At 40.5% G+C, this 15853-nt stretch overlaps 1 protein-coding gene across 10 annotated transcripts in view; it reads left to right on the forward strand.

The window, feature by feature from the left end:
* Positions 1-10356, forward strand: part of ntn2 (netrin 2) — an 89344-nt gene extending 78988 nt beyond the window's left edge. For all 10 annotated transcript variants that reach the window (XM_072914060.1, XM_061967680.1, XM_072914061.1 and 7 more), the window contains 2 exons: positions 5010-5084; positions 7756-10356. In XM_072914060.1, the coding sequence (XP_072770161.1) occupies positions 5010-5084; positions 7756-8135 (455 nt within the window). In that variant the 3' untranslated portion in view covers positions 8136-10356. The remainder of the gene's footprint in view (positions 1-5009; positions 5085-7755) is intronic.
* The last annotated feature ends 5497 nt before the right edge of the window (positions 10357-15853 follow it).

A 15853-nucleotide genomic window follows, 5' to 3' on the forward strand; every position in this document is an offset into this window, starting at 1 on the left:
AAAATACAACGTAAGTATTCAAAATTTAAATTTTTACGCACAGTCGGATTAATTTATGTTTTGAGACTCAGGGAATTTTGTGCGTGTAGCTAATTGCCACGTTAAGGAACAAAGATGAGAATCCTAAACACTTTAAAAAGAAATTACGTCTGAAAAATTCCACCTGTAACGCAAATTTTTGGAAATATGAAAATGTATGAGATTGATTGATTCTCTACAGTCTTAGCAGGTCTTGTCTACCCTTTCCTGTCTGTGCTCTCTGTGCCTTATAAAATCTCCTGATACACCGCCAAACATCCTGGACATTTTTATTGCTTTCTTGGCCTTTTCTTCTTCCTAAACTCCTTCATTTGCCGCATCCGTCTTCTCCTCCCATGCAACTCGTGAAGGTCATTTTCTTCTCGTAGCCATTTGGGCATTTTGTGTGCGGCCACTTTTGATTGATTTACTTTGGTAGCCGACGTGACTGGCGGGTTTTCCTTGAGAAAGCACTGCGACCACAAAGAATCCCGGTGCAGTTTAGCAGCATGTGTTTTTTCTGTCTCTGATGCTCGTATACATTCCTAGCAGGCAGCAAGGTCAGCTTTCCGTGTACCCTTAAGACGCCTGACTTCAAACATGGAAAATGCTTCTATTATTCCCTTTTTATGTTTGTGCTCCATTACTGCCTGGGAGCTTTTCCATGATAGTGCTCATCTGTTTTCATAGTTATGATCAGGCAGAACTTGTGATAAAAAGCAAACAATTCAGCTTGCTAAGATGATCATTTCCCTCCATTTCCATTGTAGATTTACAAGCAGGCTGACTGAGTTAAAGATGTATCTGGCCAACGTGTGGTCTCAGGCTTGACGCCGCCAGCCAAGAGCCCACTCGCACCATCCAAGCATGACCCGCTTCTACCTCGCCTCTGTCTTTTGTCAACGCGCATAAAAACATGTCAGACTTAACACTTTGAGTCCTCTGCGATGTTTCACCTGCCTCGAACAGCACTGCTGGTTGTGTTCGCGTGGGAATGTCAAAATGTTTTTGTTTTTTACACACAACATGGGCAGCCTCATCCTCCTCCGTGTAATTCAATATGTGCTCTTTAAATGAGTTTGCAAATGAAATGCTGGCCGTTCGGTAACCAGACATAAGCAGAAACAGATTATAGATATTGTCAACCACTGAAATTCCAAACAATCGCTGCGGGGTTTGTTTTTTTTGCATGACTTGCCCAAAAATTATTAGTCTCATCCTTGTCCAACAAGTTCATGAGAATATGCCCTTTGGGTATGTGTGGGTTACACGATGCATTCAGGGACACTGGTCTATTTCAAAACATTTACGTTTTTTCCCATAGCAGAGTAAGAATACACACATTTTTTGTTGCAGGGTCAAACAGTTGTCAATTTGTGTGTAACCTTTAACATTCCTAAGTCGTCAAAGTGTAAGAATAAGTAAACAAGTTAACAATAATACAAACTAGGGATGTCCGATCTGATATTCATATTAGGAATTATAATATACGTACGCCTACTGTTTTCCATTGACACCATTATCTGACATTAAAAATGACAAAGTATTTATTCATATAATAAATCATGTATAAATTATATCGAGGAATACAGTAGAAAACAGTAAAATGTGTTACATTTTGCTGCATGCTTTAATTGGGAAAACATAGCCCTATCTTTGGGACAAATATAAAGATTGGCACAATAGAAAGACAGTAGTCCTAATTGAAATCATAATATGGGGTTGTCCAGATCCGATATTACTATGGGATATCAGTCCGATATATATATATCAGATATATAGATATATGAACGAAAACATTTTTAATAGTTGGATTATATCGGCTTGCATCTAAAATCTCCGATACAAGTGCTTCAGTACAAGCAGTTGTGCAAAGCTGGACAGCCAATTAACATCTAAATGTCCTCTGAAAAGCACACAAGGCTGGTCTTTCTTGTACTTTAGTGAAGTCATTTACAAACGGTAAACATGCTAGGCTAGAAGCTACTAGGAGCTAGCAGCTACACAACAGCTAAGCACACAATTGGACAAGGCTAGACATACTGTATAATTGACCTTAATTGAACAATATTGCAGTCTAAAACATGTCATTTGTCAATATAAACAAGTATCAAATAGTTGTTGTTTTAGCCTTTCAGTTTGTTTGTTTTTTAAATATAAATTTTTAAAATATATATATTTTTTTATGCCATTCCCGTGCCTTACTCACTCATATTTTAGCAACCAAGAGGAGCTTTTGTAATCTGTGACAGGTTTTGTTTTATTCAAATTTTTATACCAAATAACATACTGCTAGAATCGGTTTGAATCAAGAATCGATTCTTAGTCGAATCAAGGCTGCAATATCCGTATCGTGAAAAAATGTTGACACCCTTCATAACAAAATATCGTTAAAGGGGAACTGCACTTTTTGGGGAATTTTGCCTATCACTCACAATCATTATGAGAGACAAAAAGACAAAAGGTTTTTGTTGTTTTTGCATTCTAATATACAAAAATTGGCTCATTATAGATGGCTAACAATGCAGCTAATGGGATGAATCAATTCTACCTTTAAATCACTTAAAACATGCATTCAAAAAATGTTAACAATACTTCATTTACGTTCCATAACCTTCATAATAACCAAGCTGTAGCGACATTATTGTAAGAGCAAACACTGAGAACCTCTTTTTCTAGCGTACTAAGGCATTGGCGTGCTTCGGTATTAGCCGTAAAAGCTAACTACGGCAAGAGATAAGCTAGCTTCTACACAAAACTCATTTGATTTTCTCATGCACAACACTGCGATACAACACACATTTTTGCTGACTGAAAAACATGAGCAATCATATTACATTATCTGTAAATTATTAGCACACATTTCATCTTTTATTTGTACACAGCTAGCCAGACAGTGTATGTACTGTAGTTGTAATACCACGCGTGTATCTTGGTCGATATTAAATTGACTCACTCGATGGACAGTTGTTAGTCTGGTCCAGCTGGCCGGGGACGTTTCTTATTGATTTTGGGTAAGCAATCCATTTATGTCGAAATAGCTTGGCTTCAGGTTCCATATTTACAGCGTCAGAATCGCTTTGATCTAACTCTCTCGGCTTCAGTCTGCTCCAACGTCTCAATCTTTGTGTTCGCTTCCATGAGCAGCAATATATTTGGCTTCAAAGGTATAAGGTTATAAATCCTCATTTGTCCAAAAATTGTCGTCTTCGTTGTCTGCCATGATTAGAACACACACACGTGTTTGATTCCCGAAGTAGGAACAAACATTTGTTGCCAGAAGTCAGACGTGCGCTGCTCGGGAAACAGAAATCAATGCGCGAAAGAAATCAGTCCCAGAAATTAATAAAATGATCAAAATACGGTAAATATTGTACATATTAAATATTGTTATGAACGTGTCTGTTACTACTTTATATATAGACCTGCAGTGTGCGTATAAAACGTTGATGGCGGGTTTTGAAGTTGTTTTAGAAGCTTTGAAGGCTACAACCGTGACTCCCGTTTGCCGCATCTTTCAAGTGTTTTTTCATCATCTTTAAAATCGTAAAAAAAAATGTGTGTTCTTATCTCTCATAATGATTGTGAACAATTGGCAACATTTTTAAAACGTGCAGTTTCCCTTTAAGCCTTTGATGCTCATTTAACTGAGCTCTGGTGTGATATCTTGGGTTACAAAATTTGGAGTGTTTTACAACAATTTTTGAATCATACAACCTCAAAGGTTGTTCAACTTCCATCCATCCATCCATCTTCTTCCGCTTATCCGAGGTCGGGTCGCGGGGGCAGCAGCTTAAGCAGGGAAGCCCAGACTTCCCTCTCCCCAGCCACTTCGTCCAGCTCCTCCCGGGGGATCCCGAGGCGTTCCCAGGCCAGCCGGGAGAGATAGTCTTCCCAGCGTGTCCTGGGTCTTCCCCGTGGCCTCCTACCGGTCGGACGTGCCCGAAACACCTTCCTAGGGAGGCGTTCGGGTGGCATCCTGACCAGATGCCCTAACCACCTCATCTGGCTCCTCTCGATGTGGAGGAGCAGCGGCTTTACTTTGAGCTCCCCCCGAATGACAGAGCTTCTCACCCTATCTCTAAGGGAGAGCCCCGCCACTCGGCGGAGGAAACTCATTTCGGCCGCTTGTACCCGTGATCTTGTCCTTTCGGTCATGACCCAAAGCTCATGACCATAGGTGAGGATGGGAACGTAGATCGACCGGTAAATCGAGAGCTTTGCCTTCCGGCTCAGCTCCTTCTTCACCACAACGGATCGATACAGCGTCCGCATTACTGAAGATGCCGCACCGATCCGCCTGTCGATCTCACGATCCACTCTTCCCCCACTCGTGAACAAGACTCCGAGGTACTTGAACTCCTCCACTTGGGGCAAGATCTCCTCCCCAACCCGGAGATGGCACTCCACCCTTTTCCGGGAGAGAACCATGAACTCGGACTTGGAGGTGCTGATTCCCATCCCAGTCGCTTCACACTCGGCTGCGAACCGATCCAGCGAGAGCTGAAGATCTTGGCCAGAGGAAGCCATCAGGACCACATCATCTGCAAATAGCAGAGACCTAATCCTGCAGCCACCAAACCAGATCCCCTCAACGCCCTGACTGCGTCTAGAAATTCTGTCCATAAAGGTTATGAACAGAATCGGTGACAAAGGGCAGCCTTGGCGGAGTCCAACCCTCACTGGAAACGTGTCCGACTTACTGCCGGCAATGCGGACCAAGCTCTGGCACTGATTATACAGGGAGCGAACTGCCACAATAAGACAGTCCGTTACCCCATACTCTCTGAGCACTCCCCACAGGACTTCCCGGGGTACACGGGAAGGGTTGTTCAACTTTTCAGGCATAATCCAGGCAAGACCTTATTCCATATATTTATTGCAAAAAACAACAACAACAAAAAATGTTACAGATATAGCCTGCTATCTTATTTTTCTGCCAATATTAACTGATATTATAAACTGAGGTAAATGTATTCATGTTTTTACAGACTGTGAGTCGTACTGCAAACCAGTGAAGGGCAACCTGAAGATCAACATGAAGAAGTATTGCAAAAAGGATTATGGTAAGTGTTTTTATTATTAACAATGTAAAAAACTCAAAACCAGTGAAGTTGGCACGTTGTGTAAATCGTAAATAAAAACAAAATACAATGATTCGCAAAAAAGACTGAGAAAGTTGAGGAATGCTCATCAGGTGAACAGGCTGATTGGGAACAGGTGGGTGCCATGATTGGGTATAAAAACAGCTTCCATGAACTGCTCAGTCAATCACAAACAAGGATGGGGCGAGGGTCACCCCTTTGTGAACAAATGCGTGAGCAAATTGTTTAAAAACAACATTTCTCAACGAGCTATTGCAAGGAATTTAGGGATTTTCACCATCTACGGTCCGTAATATCATCAAAAGGTTCAGAGAATCTGGAGCAATCACTGCACGTAAGCAGCAAGGCTGAAAACCAACATTGAATGCCAGTGACCTTCGATCCCTGCATCCAAAACCGACATCAGTGTGTAAAGGATATCACCACATGGGCTCAGGAAGACTTCAGAAAACCACTGTCAGTAACTACAGTTTGTCGCTACATCTGTAAGTGCAAGTTAAAACTCTACTATGCAAGGCGAAAGCCATTTATCAGCAACATATTTTGCCATCCAAACAACGTCTTTTTCATTGACGCCCCTGCTTATTTCAGCACGACAATGCCAAGCCACGTGTTACAACAGTGTGGCTTCATAGTAAAAGAGTGCGGGCACTAGACCGGCCTGCCTGTAGTCCAGACCTGTCTCTCATTGAAAATGTGTGGCGCATTATGAAGCCTAAAATACCACAACGATGATCTCGGACTGTTGAACAACTTAAGCTTTACATCAAGCAAGAATGGGAAAGAATTCCACCTGAAAGCTTCAACAAATGGTCTCTTCAGTTCCCAAACGTTTACTGAGTGTTGTTAAAAGGAAAGGCCATGTAACATAGTGGTAAAAATGCCCCTGTGCCAACTTGTTTGCAATGTGTATCTGCCAGTAAATTCTAATTTACCGTATTTTCCGCACTATAAGGCGCACCTAAAAACCACAAATTTTCTCAAAAGCTGACAGTGCGCCTTATAACCCGGTGCGCTTTATATATGGATAAATATTAAGATTCATTTTCATAAAGTTTAGGTCTCGCAACTACGGTAAACAGCCGCCATCTTTTTTCCCCGTAGAAGAAGCGCGCGGTGCATGCTGGGATATGTGACGTTTCATTTCCATTTGTGTGTTTATGTAAAGACCCCAAAATGGCTCCTATTAAGTGTGTTGTCTGTCTAATTATAAATAATGCAGACGAGGCGTGTTAACTGAGTTCTCAACGTTTACTCACAGCGTGCTCATAACCACATTCTAACTGCCAGCATACAACAACGCTTCTCAGGGCTACCGCGCATGCTCGTAACTATCGTTGCATGCTGGGTAGTGTAGTTGTTATATTTGCTAGCTCATAACAGCACATTAAGAGACACGCTTACGCGCTTAATTCAATACTCGCCGTCATTCCGGGTGGATTGACAAAAGACCTCCAGCCGCTAGATATTGGTGTCAACAGGGCATTCGAAGCTAGACTGCTAACTGCGTGGGAACAGTGGATGACGAAGAAGCGCGCGGTGCATGCTGGGATATGTGACGTTTCATTTCCATTTGTGTGTTTATGTAAAGACCCCAAAATGGCTCCTATTAAGTGTGTTGTCTGTCTAATTATAAATAATGCAGACGAGGCGTGTTAACTGAGTTCTCAACGTTTACTCACAGCGTGCTCATAACCACATTCTAACTGCCAGCATACAACGCTTCTCAGGGCTACCGCGCATGCTCGTCACTATCGTTGCATGCTGGGTAGTGTAGTTGTTATATTTGCTAGCTCATAACATCACATTGAGACACGCTTACGCGCTTAATTCAATACTCGCCGTCATTCCGGGTGGATTGACAAAAGACCTCCAGCCGCTAGATATTGGTGTCAACAGGGCATTCGAAGCTAGACTGCTAACTGCGTGGGAACAATGGATGACAGAAGGCGAACACACCTTCACTAAGACGAGGAGGCAGCGCCAGACGACGCCAACATCTGCCAGTGGATCGTAAATTTGCCCAACTTTTCACTTCGGACACCGAAGACGAAGGATTTACGAATGAAGAATAACTTCAGAAAGTGAGCGCTATGTTTATTTTGTGTGTTGTGACATTAACGTTCGAGCAACATTATGTTGCTATTGCTCTGCACTATTTTGAATTTTACTATGTTTGTGATTGCACATTTGCGTACATTTTGGGAGTGAACAGAGTTGTTAGAACGCTGGTTTTTAATATATTATTAAAGTTTGACTGACCTATCTGACTGTTTTTTTGACATTCCCTTTAGCGCAGCGTAGGCGCGGCTTATAGTCCGGGGCGGCTTATTGGTGGACAAAGTTATGAAATATGCCATTCATTGAAGGTGCGGCTAATAATCCGGTGCGCCTTATAGTGCGGAAAATACGGTAATGATTATTTGCAAAAAAAAAAAAAGTTGTTTCTCAGTTCGAACATTAAATACCTTGTCTTTGCAGTCTATTCAATTGAATAAAAGTTGAAAAGGATTTGCAAATTATTGTATTCTGTTTTTATTTACCATTTACACAACGTGCCAACTTCACTGGTTTTGGGTTTTGTAGAAGTATGCATGTGGGATGGCTGACATGTCTTCCTGCATGTCCTCAGCGGTCCAAGTCAACGTGCTGGACATGGAGACGGTCGGCGACTGGGCCAAGTTTTCGGTCAACGTCATGTCTGTGTACAAGAGCCGCGGCGAGCCCCTGAAGCGCGGGGACAACATCTTGTGGGTGCACATGAAGGACCTGGCCTGCAAGTGTCCCAAGATCCAGATGAGCAAGCGCTTCCTGGTCATGGGTGGCAGCGACGGCACGGGAGGAGCGGGGCCCGGAGTGGGGCCCGGCGGGGGCACCTCCAACTACGGGACGGAACGGGTGGGTCTCCTGGCCGATAAGAACAGCTTGGTGATCCAGTGGCGGGACGTTTGGACGAGACGACTGAGGAAGTTCCAGCGCAAGGAGAAGAAGGGGAAATGCGGCAAAGCATGATGGGGCCCCCCCGACCCCGCCGCCTTTTGTTGTTTTTCCATCACGGGACCGCCGCACATTACCAAGACTGCATGTACCCTACAGTACCTGTTTAAGGACCACATTTTGTGTATATTGTATAATTATTGTCCTTTTCTATTTGTCTTTCCTGTCCTATTGGTTTGCCTTGAAAAGGGACCATTAAAAAGGGTACCAAGTGGAGACACAAGCAGACCTTGCCTTTGGAACCATCCGCTCCGTTTACGACCCACCCAGTTCTTCAGAAAGGATTTTGAGACGAACCAGAACTCCAGTCCTGACGGCGGGATCTCCGCCATTTTTTTTTTTTTTTTTTTTTTTTTTATAATCAGCCGGACCACTTGAGAAATGTTTATTTGCTGCTCATTTTTTGTGACGGAGGATTAGCAGGAACCTTTGACTCTCCTCTTGTCTCAGCTGGGAATTTTCCACAACAAACTGCTGCTGCCTCCATGCTGGACTCATGCAAGCTCCTCTTCTTTCTCTCCTCCGGATGATTCCCCGTGTCATGTCCTAGACGCAACTAAACAACCGGACTATTTAGACTGGAAAGTTTTTCGGCGAGTGTTCTGTATTATGACATGGCGGTATCGCGTTTCATCCCTCGTGTGCTTTCTGTTTGCATGCTTGCGGTTAGCGCCGCAACCCTCAAGACGTATCTCGCCCTCTCATCCTTTGCCAAATGACCATAGTCGGGGGTTTCAATGTGATTAAGACGACTATGGAAGTCAAGGCTCTCAAGATAAACACGAATTGGAGGGGTAGCCGGCGTCCAGATAGCGAGCGCGCTGACAGCCACGTCATGCGCGTTAGCAGCTGTTTGGCTGCGAGTTTGGTTTGTCCTTTCTCCAAGAGTGTCTCTCCCAAGCCAAGAACCCAGCCCCACGCCCCCTCATGTTGTGTATGGAGTGTTTTAGATATGTGACAGGTCTTTCAAGAATGTATGTCCAACTGTGAAGAACTCACTCAAATGTGTGGATCGTGTGAGTTAGCCCTAAGAATGTCCATGTCACGCCTCCAAAAATAACCCTAACCAAAATACGTTTGGAGCAACAACCGATGCTTTGACAGCATCTACTACTGTGGAACCTCCCAAGCCGAGGTGTTCTCTTTCCAAATCAATGTTTCCCAATAGGACATCATGTATAGTGCATTGGAAAACTACAAAAATATAGTAAAATGGACAGAAGACTGGCCAATAATGGAGAGGGAACTGGAAATGGTCTGTTGCAAGTAGGGATGGGTACATCATTTGGTACTTTAATGAGTACTCGCCAAATTTTGTATCGATTTAGAGCTGCAAGTATGCCTGATAGAAAACGCTTAAACGTACAGTGAGGCTACACTTTTCAAAATGTGCTAGCTCAATGCTAATTAATATGGGATTTGCTGTAGACATGCTACGGATTAGCATTAGAGATTTTACATGGCAATTTCTTTTTTTTCATTAAATTTTTGACATCCAGCATCAGACAGTCCTATCCATTACATTATATTTACATACATCATATATCTTTTGTCTGCCCTAAATGTCAAAATATTTTTTTGTTTATGTCCCAACGATGACACCCCCCCCCAAAAGAAAGAAACAGCAAGAAAACAAAATATTTACAGATAAATCAATTAAATAAAGAAAAAATAATAATAATAATAATAGTAGTAATAATAAATTAATAATAATAATAATCACAAATAAAATAAAAGAATATAAGCAGATAATAAATAATATATATATTTTTTTAAAGGGACAAATTAGTACTGGCCGAATTTTGTTGGTACTACCGTGTATCGATTTAAAGCTGCAAGTATGCCTGATAGAAAACGCTTAAACGTACAATGAGGCAAAACTTTTCAAAATGTGCTAGCTCAATGCTAATTAATATGGGATTTGCTGTAGACATGCTACAGATTAGCATTAGCAATTTTACATGGCGATTTCTTTTTTTTTTCATTTAATTTTTGACATCCAGCATCAGACATTCCTATCCATTACATCATATTTACATACATCATACATATGTTGTCTGCTCTAAATGTCAAAATATTTTTTTGTTTATATCCCAATGATGCCAACCCCCACCCCCAAAAGAAAGAAACAGCAAGAAAACAAAATATTTACAGATAAATCAATTAAATAAATAAAAAATAAATAACAATAATAGTAATAATAAATTAACAATAATAATAATCAGAAATAAAATAAAAAAAAATATAAGCAGATAGTAAATTATATATATATATATATATATATATATATATATATATATATATATATATATATATATATATATATATATATATATATATATATATTTTTTTTTTTTTTTTTTTTTTAAAGGGATGGGTACATAATTTGGTACTTTAATGAGGACTCGCCGAATTTTGTTGGTACTACCAGGTATCGATTTAAAGCTGCACATATGCCTGATAGAAAACGCTTAAACGTAAAGTAAGGCTACACTTTTCAAAATGTGCTAGCTCAATGCTAATTAATATGGGATTTGCTGTAGACCTGCTACAGATTAGCATTGGAGATTTTACATGGCGATTTCTTTTTTTTTTCATTTAATTTTTGACATCCAGCATCAGACATTCCTATCCATTACATAATATTTACATACATCATATATCTGTTGTCTGCCCTAAATGTCAAAATATTTTTTGTTTATATCCCAACGATGCCATTATATCCCAACAATGCCACCCCCCCCCCCCACCCCCCAAGAAAGAAACAGCAAGAAAACAAAATAATATTTACAGATAAATCAATTAAAATAAAGAAAAAAGAAATAATAATAATAATAGTATTAATAAATTAACAATAATAATAATGATCAGAAATAAAATAAAAAAATATAAGCAGATATTAAATAGTATTTTTTTTTTTTTTTAATTTGGTACTTAATGAGTACTCGCCGAATTTTGTTGGTACTACCGGGTATCTATTTAAAGCTGCAAGTATGCCTGATAGAAAACGCTTGAACGTACAGTAAGGCTACACTTTTCAAAATGTGCTAGCTCAATGCTAATTAATATGGGATTTGTTAGCATTAGAGATTTTACATGGCAATTTCTTTTTTTTTTTCATTTAATTTTTGACATCCAGCGTCAGACATTCCAATCCATTACATCATATTTACATACATCATATATCTGTTGTCTGCCCTAAATGTCAAAATGTTTTTTGTTCATATCCCACCGATGCCACCCCCCCCCCCCCCCCCAAAAGAAAGAAACAGCAAAAAAACAAAATAATATTTACAGATCAATCAATTAAATAAAGAAAAAATAAATAATGATAGTAATAATAAATTAGCAATAATAATAATCAGAAATAAAATTAAAAAAATATAAGCAGATAGTAAGTACTTTTTTTTTTTTTTTTTAAAGGGATGGGTACACAATTTGGTACTTTAATAAGTACTGGCCGAATTTTGTTGGTACTACCAGGTATCGATTTAAAGCTGCAAGTATGCCTGATAGAAAACGCTTAAACGTAAAGTAAGGCTACACTTTTCAAAATGCGCTAGCTTGATGCTAATTAACATTGGATTTGCCATAGATATGCTACAGATTAGCATTAGAGATTTTACATGGCAATTTCAACACCTTTGAATTAGGTAATGAAAACGACAACTAAAATGCACGTTACAGTCAAACAGCTGGTGTGTAATGAATACAATACCTACAGTATAAGCACATTTTAGGGCACGTCAAAAGACTGATTCAGCTGGAAGGCAAAGACTACTCCCTGACTCGGCAAAATACCGTAGTCAATACACTAGTGCCATCTAATGTCTTGGAATTGCAACTCCATGCAAAGTACTAAATAATACATGCAAATGAGACACAGAAATGTTGTAAGAAAACAAGATACAACAACTGGACAACACAGTTATCATCAACTCACTTAAAAAAATTAGATTTTAAACTAAATTGGCCCTAGTGTGAATGTTGTCTGTCTATCTGTGTTGGCCCTGTGATGAGATGGCGACTTGTCCAGGGTGTACCCCGCCTTCCGCCTGAATGCAGCTGAGATAGGCTCCAGCACCCGCCGCCACCCCAAACGGGACAAGCGGTAGAAAATGGATTATTAAACAAATTAACATTTAATAACCCTTGCCCACACACGAAAGTGTCGAAAATTGGTACTATCGAGCACCGGTATCACTTCCCAGGTACCAGGAATTGGTACCGTATCGGTTCAAATGTAAAAGGTACTCATCCCTAGTTGCAAGCTTCTTTGGTTATTTCCATACCAGTCATTAGCCACATGCTACGTTAGCATCCCCTGGTACAATCAATCGGTATTGACCTGAAAATAAGACAACACCTCTTTTCAAGACCCGTTTTAGGGACTATACTGAATATATTTTTTTTATAAATTCAAAGGCATTTTTTTTTGTTATCAGGTGGTAAATTTAAGAAGGCCACAGAGCATCGGAACTCCGCCTCAGTGGTGTGTGTGCAGGTTCGCCCCTTCCCCCCCCCATGATCCGTGGGGGCCCCGTTTTGTGTAAAGAAGTGCCATGTAAAATGCTAATGAATGAATGACAGGGCTCTTATGAAATGTTACCATATTCCTAGCCCCTTCATGCTCCATCATTGATAAGACTATAATGGCAAATCTCTCTTAAAAAACTGTTCTTGTCTCGCATGGTGCACAGTGTCAGTGCTGGACAATCCTAGTTTTAGGAGAAAACATGCATAACATTTTATTCAAGTTCATGAAAAATGTTAATAATGTGAGAGGGGCCCTCAAAGTAAAATCCTTCCCCAATTTAGCCTGGGGTCTGGACTTGTGTGTGCGAGTGACGGGAAGAAAATCTCTGACTTGCTCAACATGACCTGCGTTTCATATATAAAATGAGTCCTATGTTGCTCATATTCCATTCTGTATTCTGTGGTTATCATCACACTTTTCGGACCTCAAGACCCAACCTGAATGATGAAGTGCGATAAAGACTAAGAGCCAAATGTTTAGATTTTTTTATTTTTTTTTATTTCTGGCAATGGGGGGGGGGGGGGGGGGGTCTCTTGGGATGTCCATGTTTCTTTCAAAGGCCCAAAACTTGGCAATAGAAGCCAGAACATAACATTTCCTTTCCTTCTTCCTCTGTGTCTTTTTACAGCACTCCCAGGTGTGTGCAATTAAAGCACGCACATAAACGGTCAGAATACTTGACAAAGTCCTTGTGTGATGCAACACACGTAGCGTTCGATAGAGATCTCGTCGTCCCACGTCGACGTGTCCACGCTGTAAATATGCACGCCTCGCTGCTGCGTCACCGCATGACGTGCGGGCCGGCATACAAGCGAAGCCCGGGGAATCAGAAACACATGCGACTGGAGACAGAATGTAGTACTTTTTTTTTTTTTTTTTTTAAAGACGACAGCCGCCCTTTTTGTAAAAGACTGGCGGCGTACAAAAGATGAAAGGTGTGACACAGGACTGATGGGTCCATTGGTAGAACTTGATCAATCATCAAGTACCGTTCTGGTGCTCCCTGCTCCTCACTTCTATATCTTGCTTGTACATGTTCACCCTTGAGGCAATGAACCACTGACTTTTTCCATCTAAGAAATAAATTATTAGTTAATGAGCTGTGTTTTGTGTCCTGGTTAATGATTTGTTTTGCTTTGGAAAGTATCCCAAAATCAAAAAAAAAAAAGCAGGTTTCTGTGTCGTGGCTGCTTTTTCTCAGGTGTGTGTGAGTGACAGGAAGACAAGCTCTGGCTCATCTGTTGGTTTCAGTGTAAAAATGTCATAATTTTCCTTCTCATCTACAGGATGAGAAATTGCACCTGCAATCAGGCTCACCTGCCAGCCTCCACCTGAAGGTAAACTGGTGTGTAAATGAATAAGCTTAATATTGTTTGATCGTTACAGGGTTAGGGTTAGGGTTAGGGGTTAGGGTTAGGGTTAGGGTTAGGGTTAGGGTTGGGGTTAGGGTTAGGGGTTAGGGTTAGGGTTAGGGGTTAGGGTTAGGGGTTAGGGTTAGGGTTAGGGGTTAGGGTTAGGGTTACAGGATCGTTGGTCATCAAATTCATTCAGTATTGTTGAAGGAGTTGTATTAATTTTCCTTTATTATTGTATTTTTTTTTTTAAACTTGTATTATGTCATACAATTATTTGATAATTAGATGCTTTTTTTATTCACAATATAAAACGCCTACATTTTCATTGAGGGCCACAGTTATGGCTGTTATGGTTGCCTTGTAACAGTGAAGAATATAAATATATATATATATATATATATATATATATGTCTTAATAAGGTTATCCAAAAAATAGTGCTCGATACCGTAGTAGAGCGCAATATATGTATGTGTGGGGAAAAAAATCACAAGACTATTTCATCTCTACAGGCCTGTTTCATGAGGGGGGGTACCCTCAATCGTCAGGAGATTTTAATGGGAGCATTCGCATACCATGGTTTATATAGGGCACAGAGTGGGTGGGTACAGGCTGGCCTAGGGGCGTGGTGATTGGCTCATGTGTTACCTAGGAGGTGTTTCCGTCTATGGCGGCATGTTGTTACAATTTCGCTGCGCTTGTTGAGGGATGACAGGTCTGGACGGTAAATAATAAACAGTTTCTCTTTCAAGCATAGGTTGCATCTTTTATTACCACTATTCAACATTATTGTCTTTGAGGTCCCAAATGTGTTTGCTGAACATCAGTTGTCTACCAATCTAAGGTAATACGCAAGGACATTAACACATCCGACACATATGTAGGATTAACCGAGGGAGAATTCAAAACCAGATGGAACAATCACAAGGCTTCTTTCAGGAACAAAAACCTGCGAAATACCACAGAACTCAGCAAACACATTTGGGACCTCAAAGACAATAATGTTGAATATTCAATAACATGGCAAATTCTTGCATCCAGCACACCTTACAATAGTGGTAATAAAAGATGCAACCTATGCTTGAAAGAGAAACTGTTTATTATTTACCGTCCAGACCTGTCATCCATCAACAAGCGCAGCGAAATTGTCACAGCATGCCGCCATAGACGGAAACACCTCCTAGGTAGCACATGAGCCAATCACCACGCCCCTAAGCCAGCCTGTACCCACCCACTCTGTGCCCTATATAAACCATGGTATGCGAATGCTCCCATTAAAATCTCCTGATGATTGAGGGTACCCCCCCTCATGAAACAGGCCTGTAGAGATGAAATAGTCTTGTGATTTTTTTTCCCACACATACATATATATATATATATATATATATATATACACTCCAGGAGTAAGTCTCTGATACAGGAAGTCTTTGAAGGGGAAACCCAAATAATATAAATAGTGAATTATATTTATATAGCGCTTTTCTCTAGTGACTTAAAGCTCTTTACATAGTGAAACCCATGACCTAAGTTACGTTTAAAGCAGTATGGGTGGCACTGGGAGCAGGTGGGTAAAGGATTCCAGAAGAGGTTATTGAACCTAGAACCCTCAAGTTGCTGGCACGGCTGCTCTACCAACCGAGCCACGCCACTACAGGAGCCAATAGTAGTTTTTGTTTTTTTATTTTGTTAAAAAAAAATGTAGGTAGCGTTCAATAACACACATTTAAAACATCATCTGATTAACAACAATACTACCACTTCTAAATGTAATGAGATGTGTTATTATGTTTACTTCTCTCACACATTTTTAGTTTTATGGTGTAATGTTAAAGTGTTGGATCGG

Source organism: Nerophis lumbriciformis, linkage group LG11 (assembly GCF_033978685.3).
Source record: "Nerophis lumbriciformis linkage group LG11, RoL_Nlum_v2.1, whole genome shotgun sequence".
Classification (NCBI taxonomy): domain Eukaryota; kingdom Metazoa; phylum Chordata; class Actinopteri; order Syngnathiformes; family Syngnathidae; genus Nerophis; species Nerophis lumbriciformis.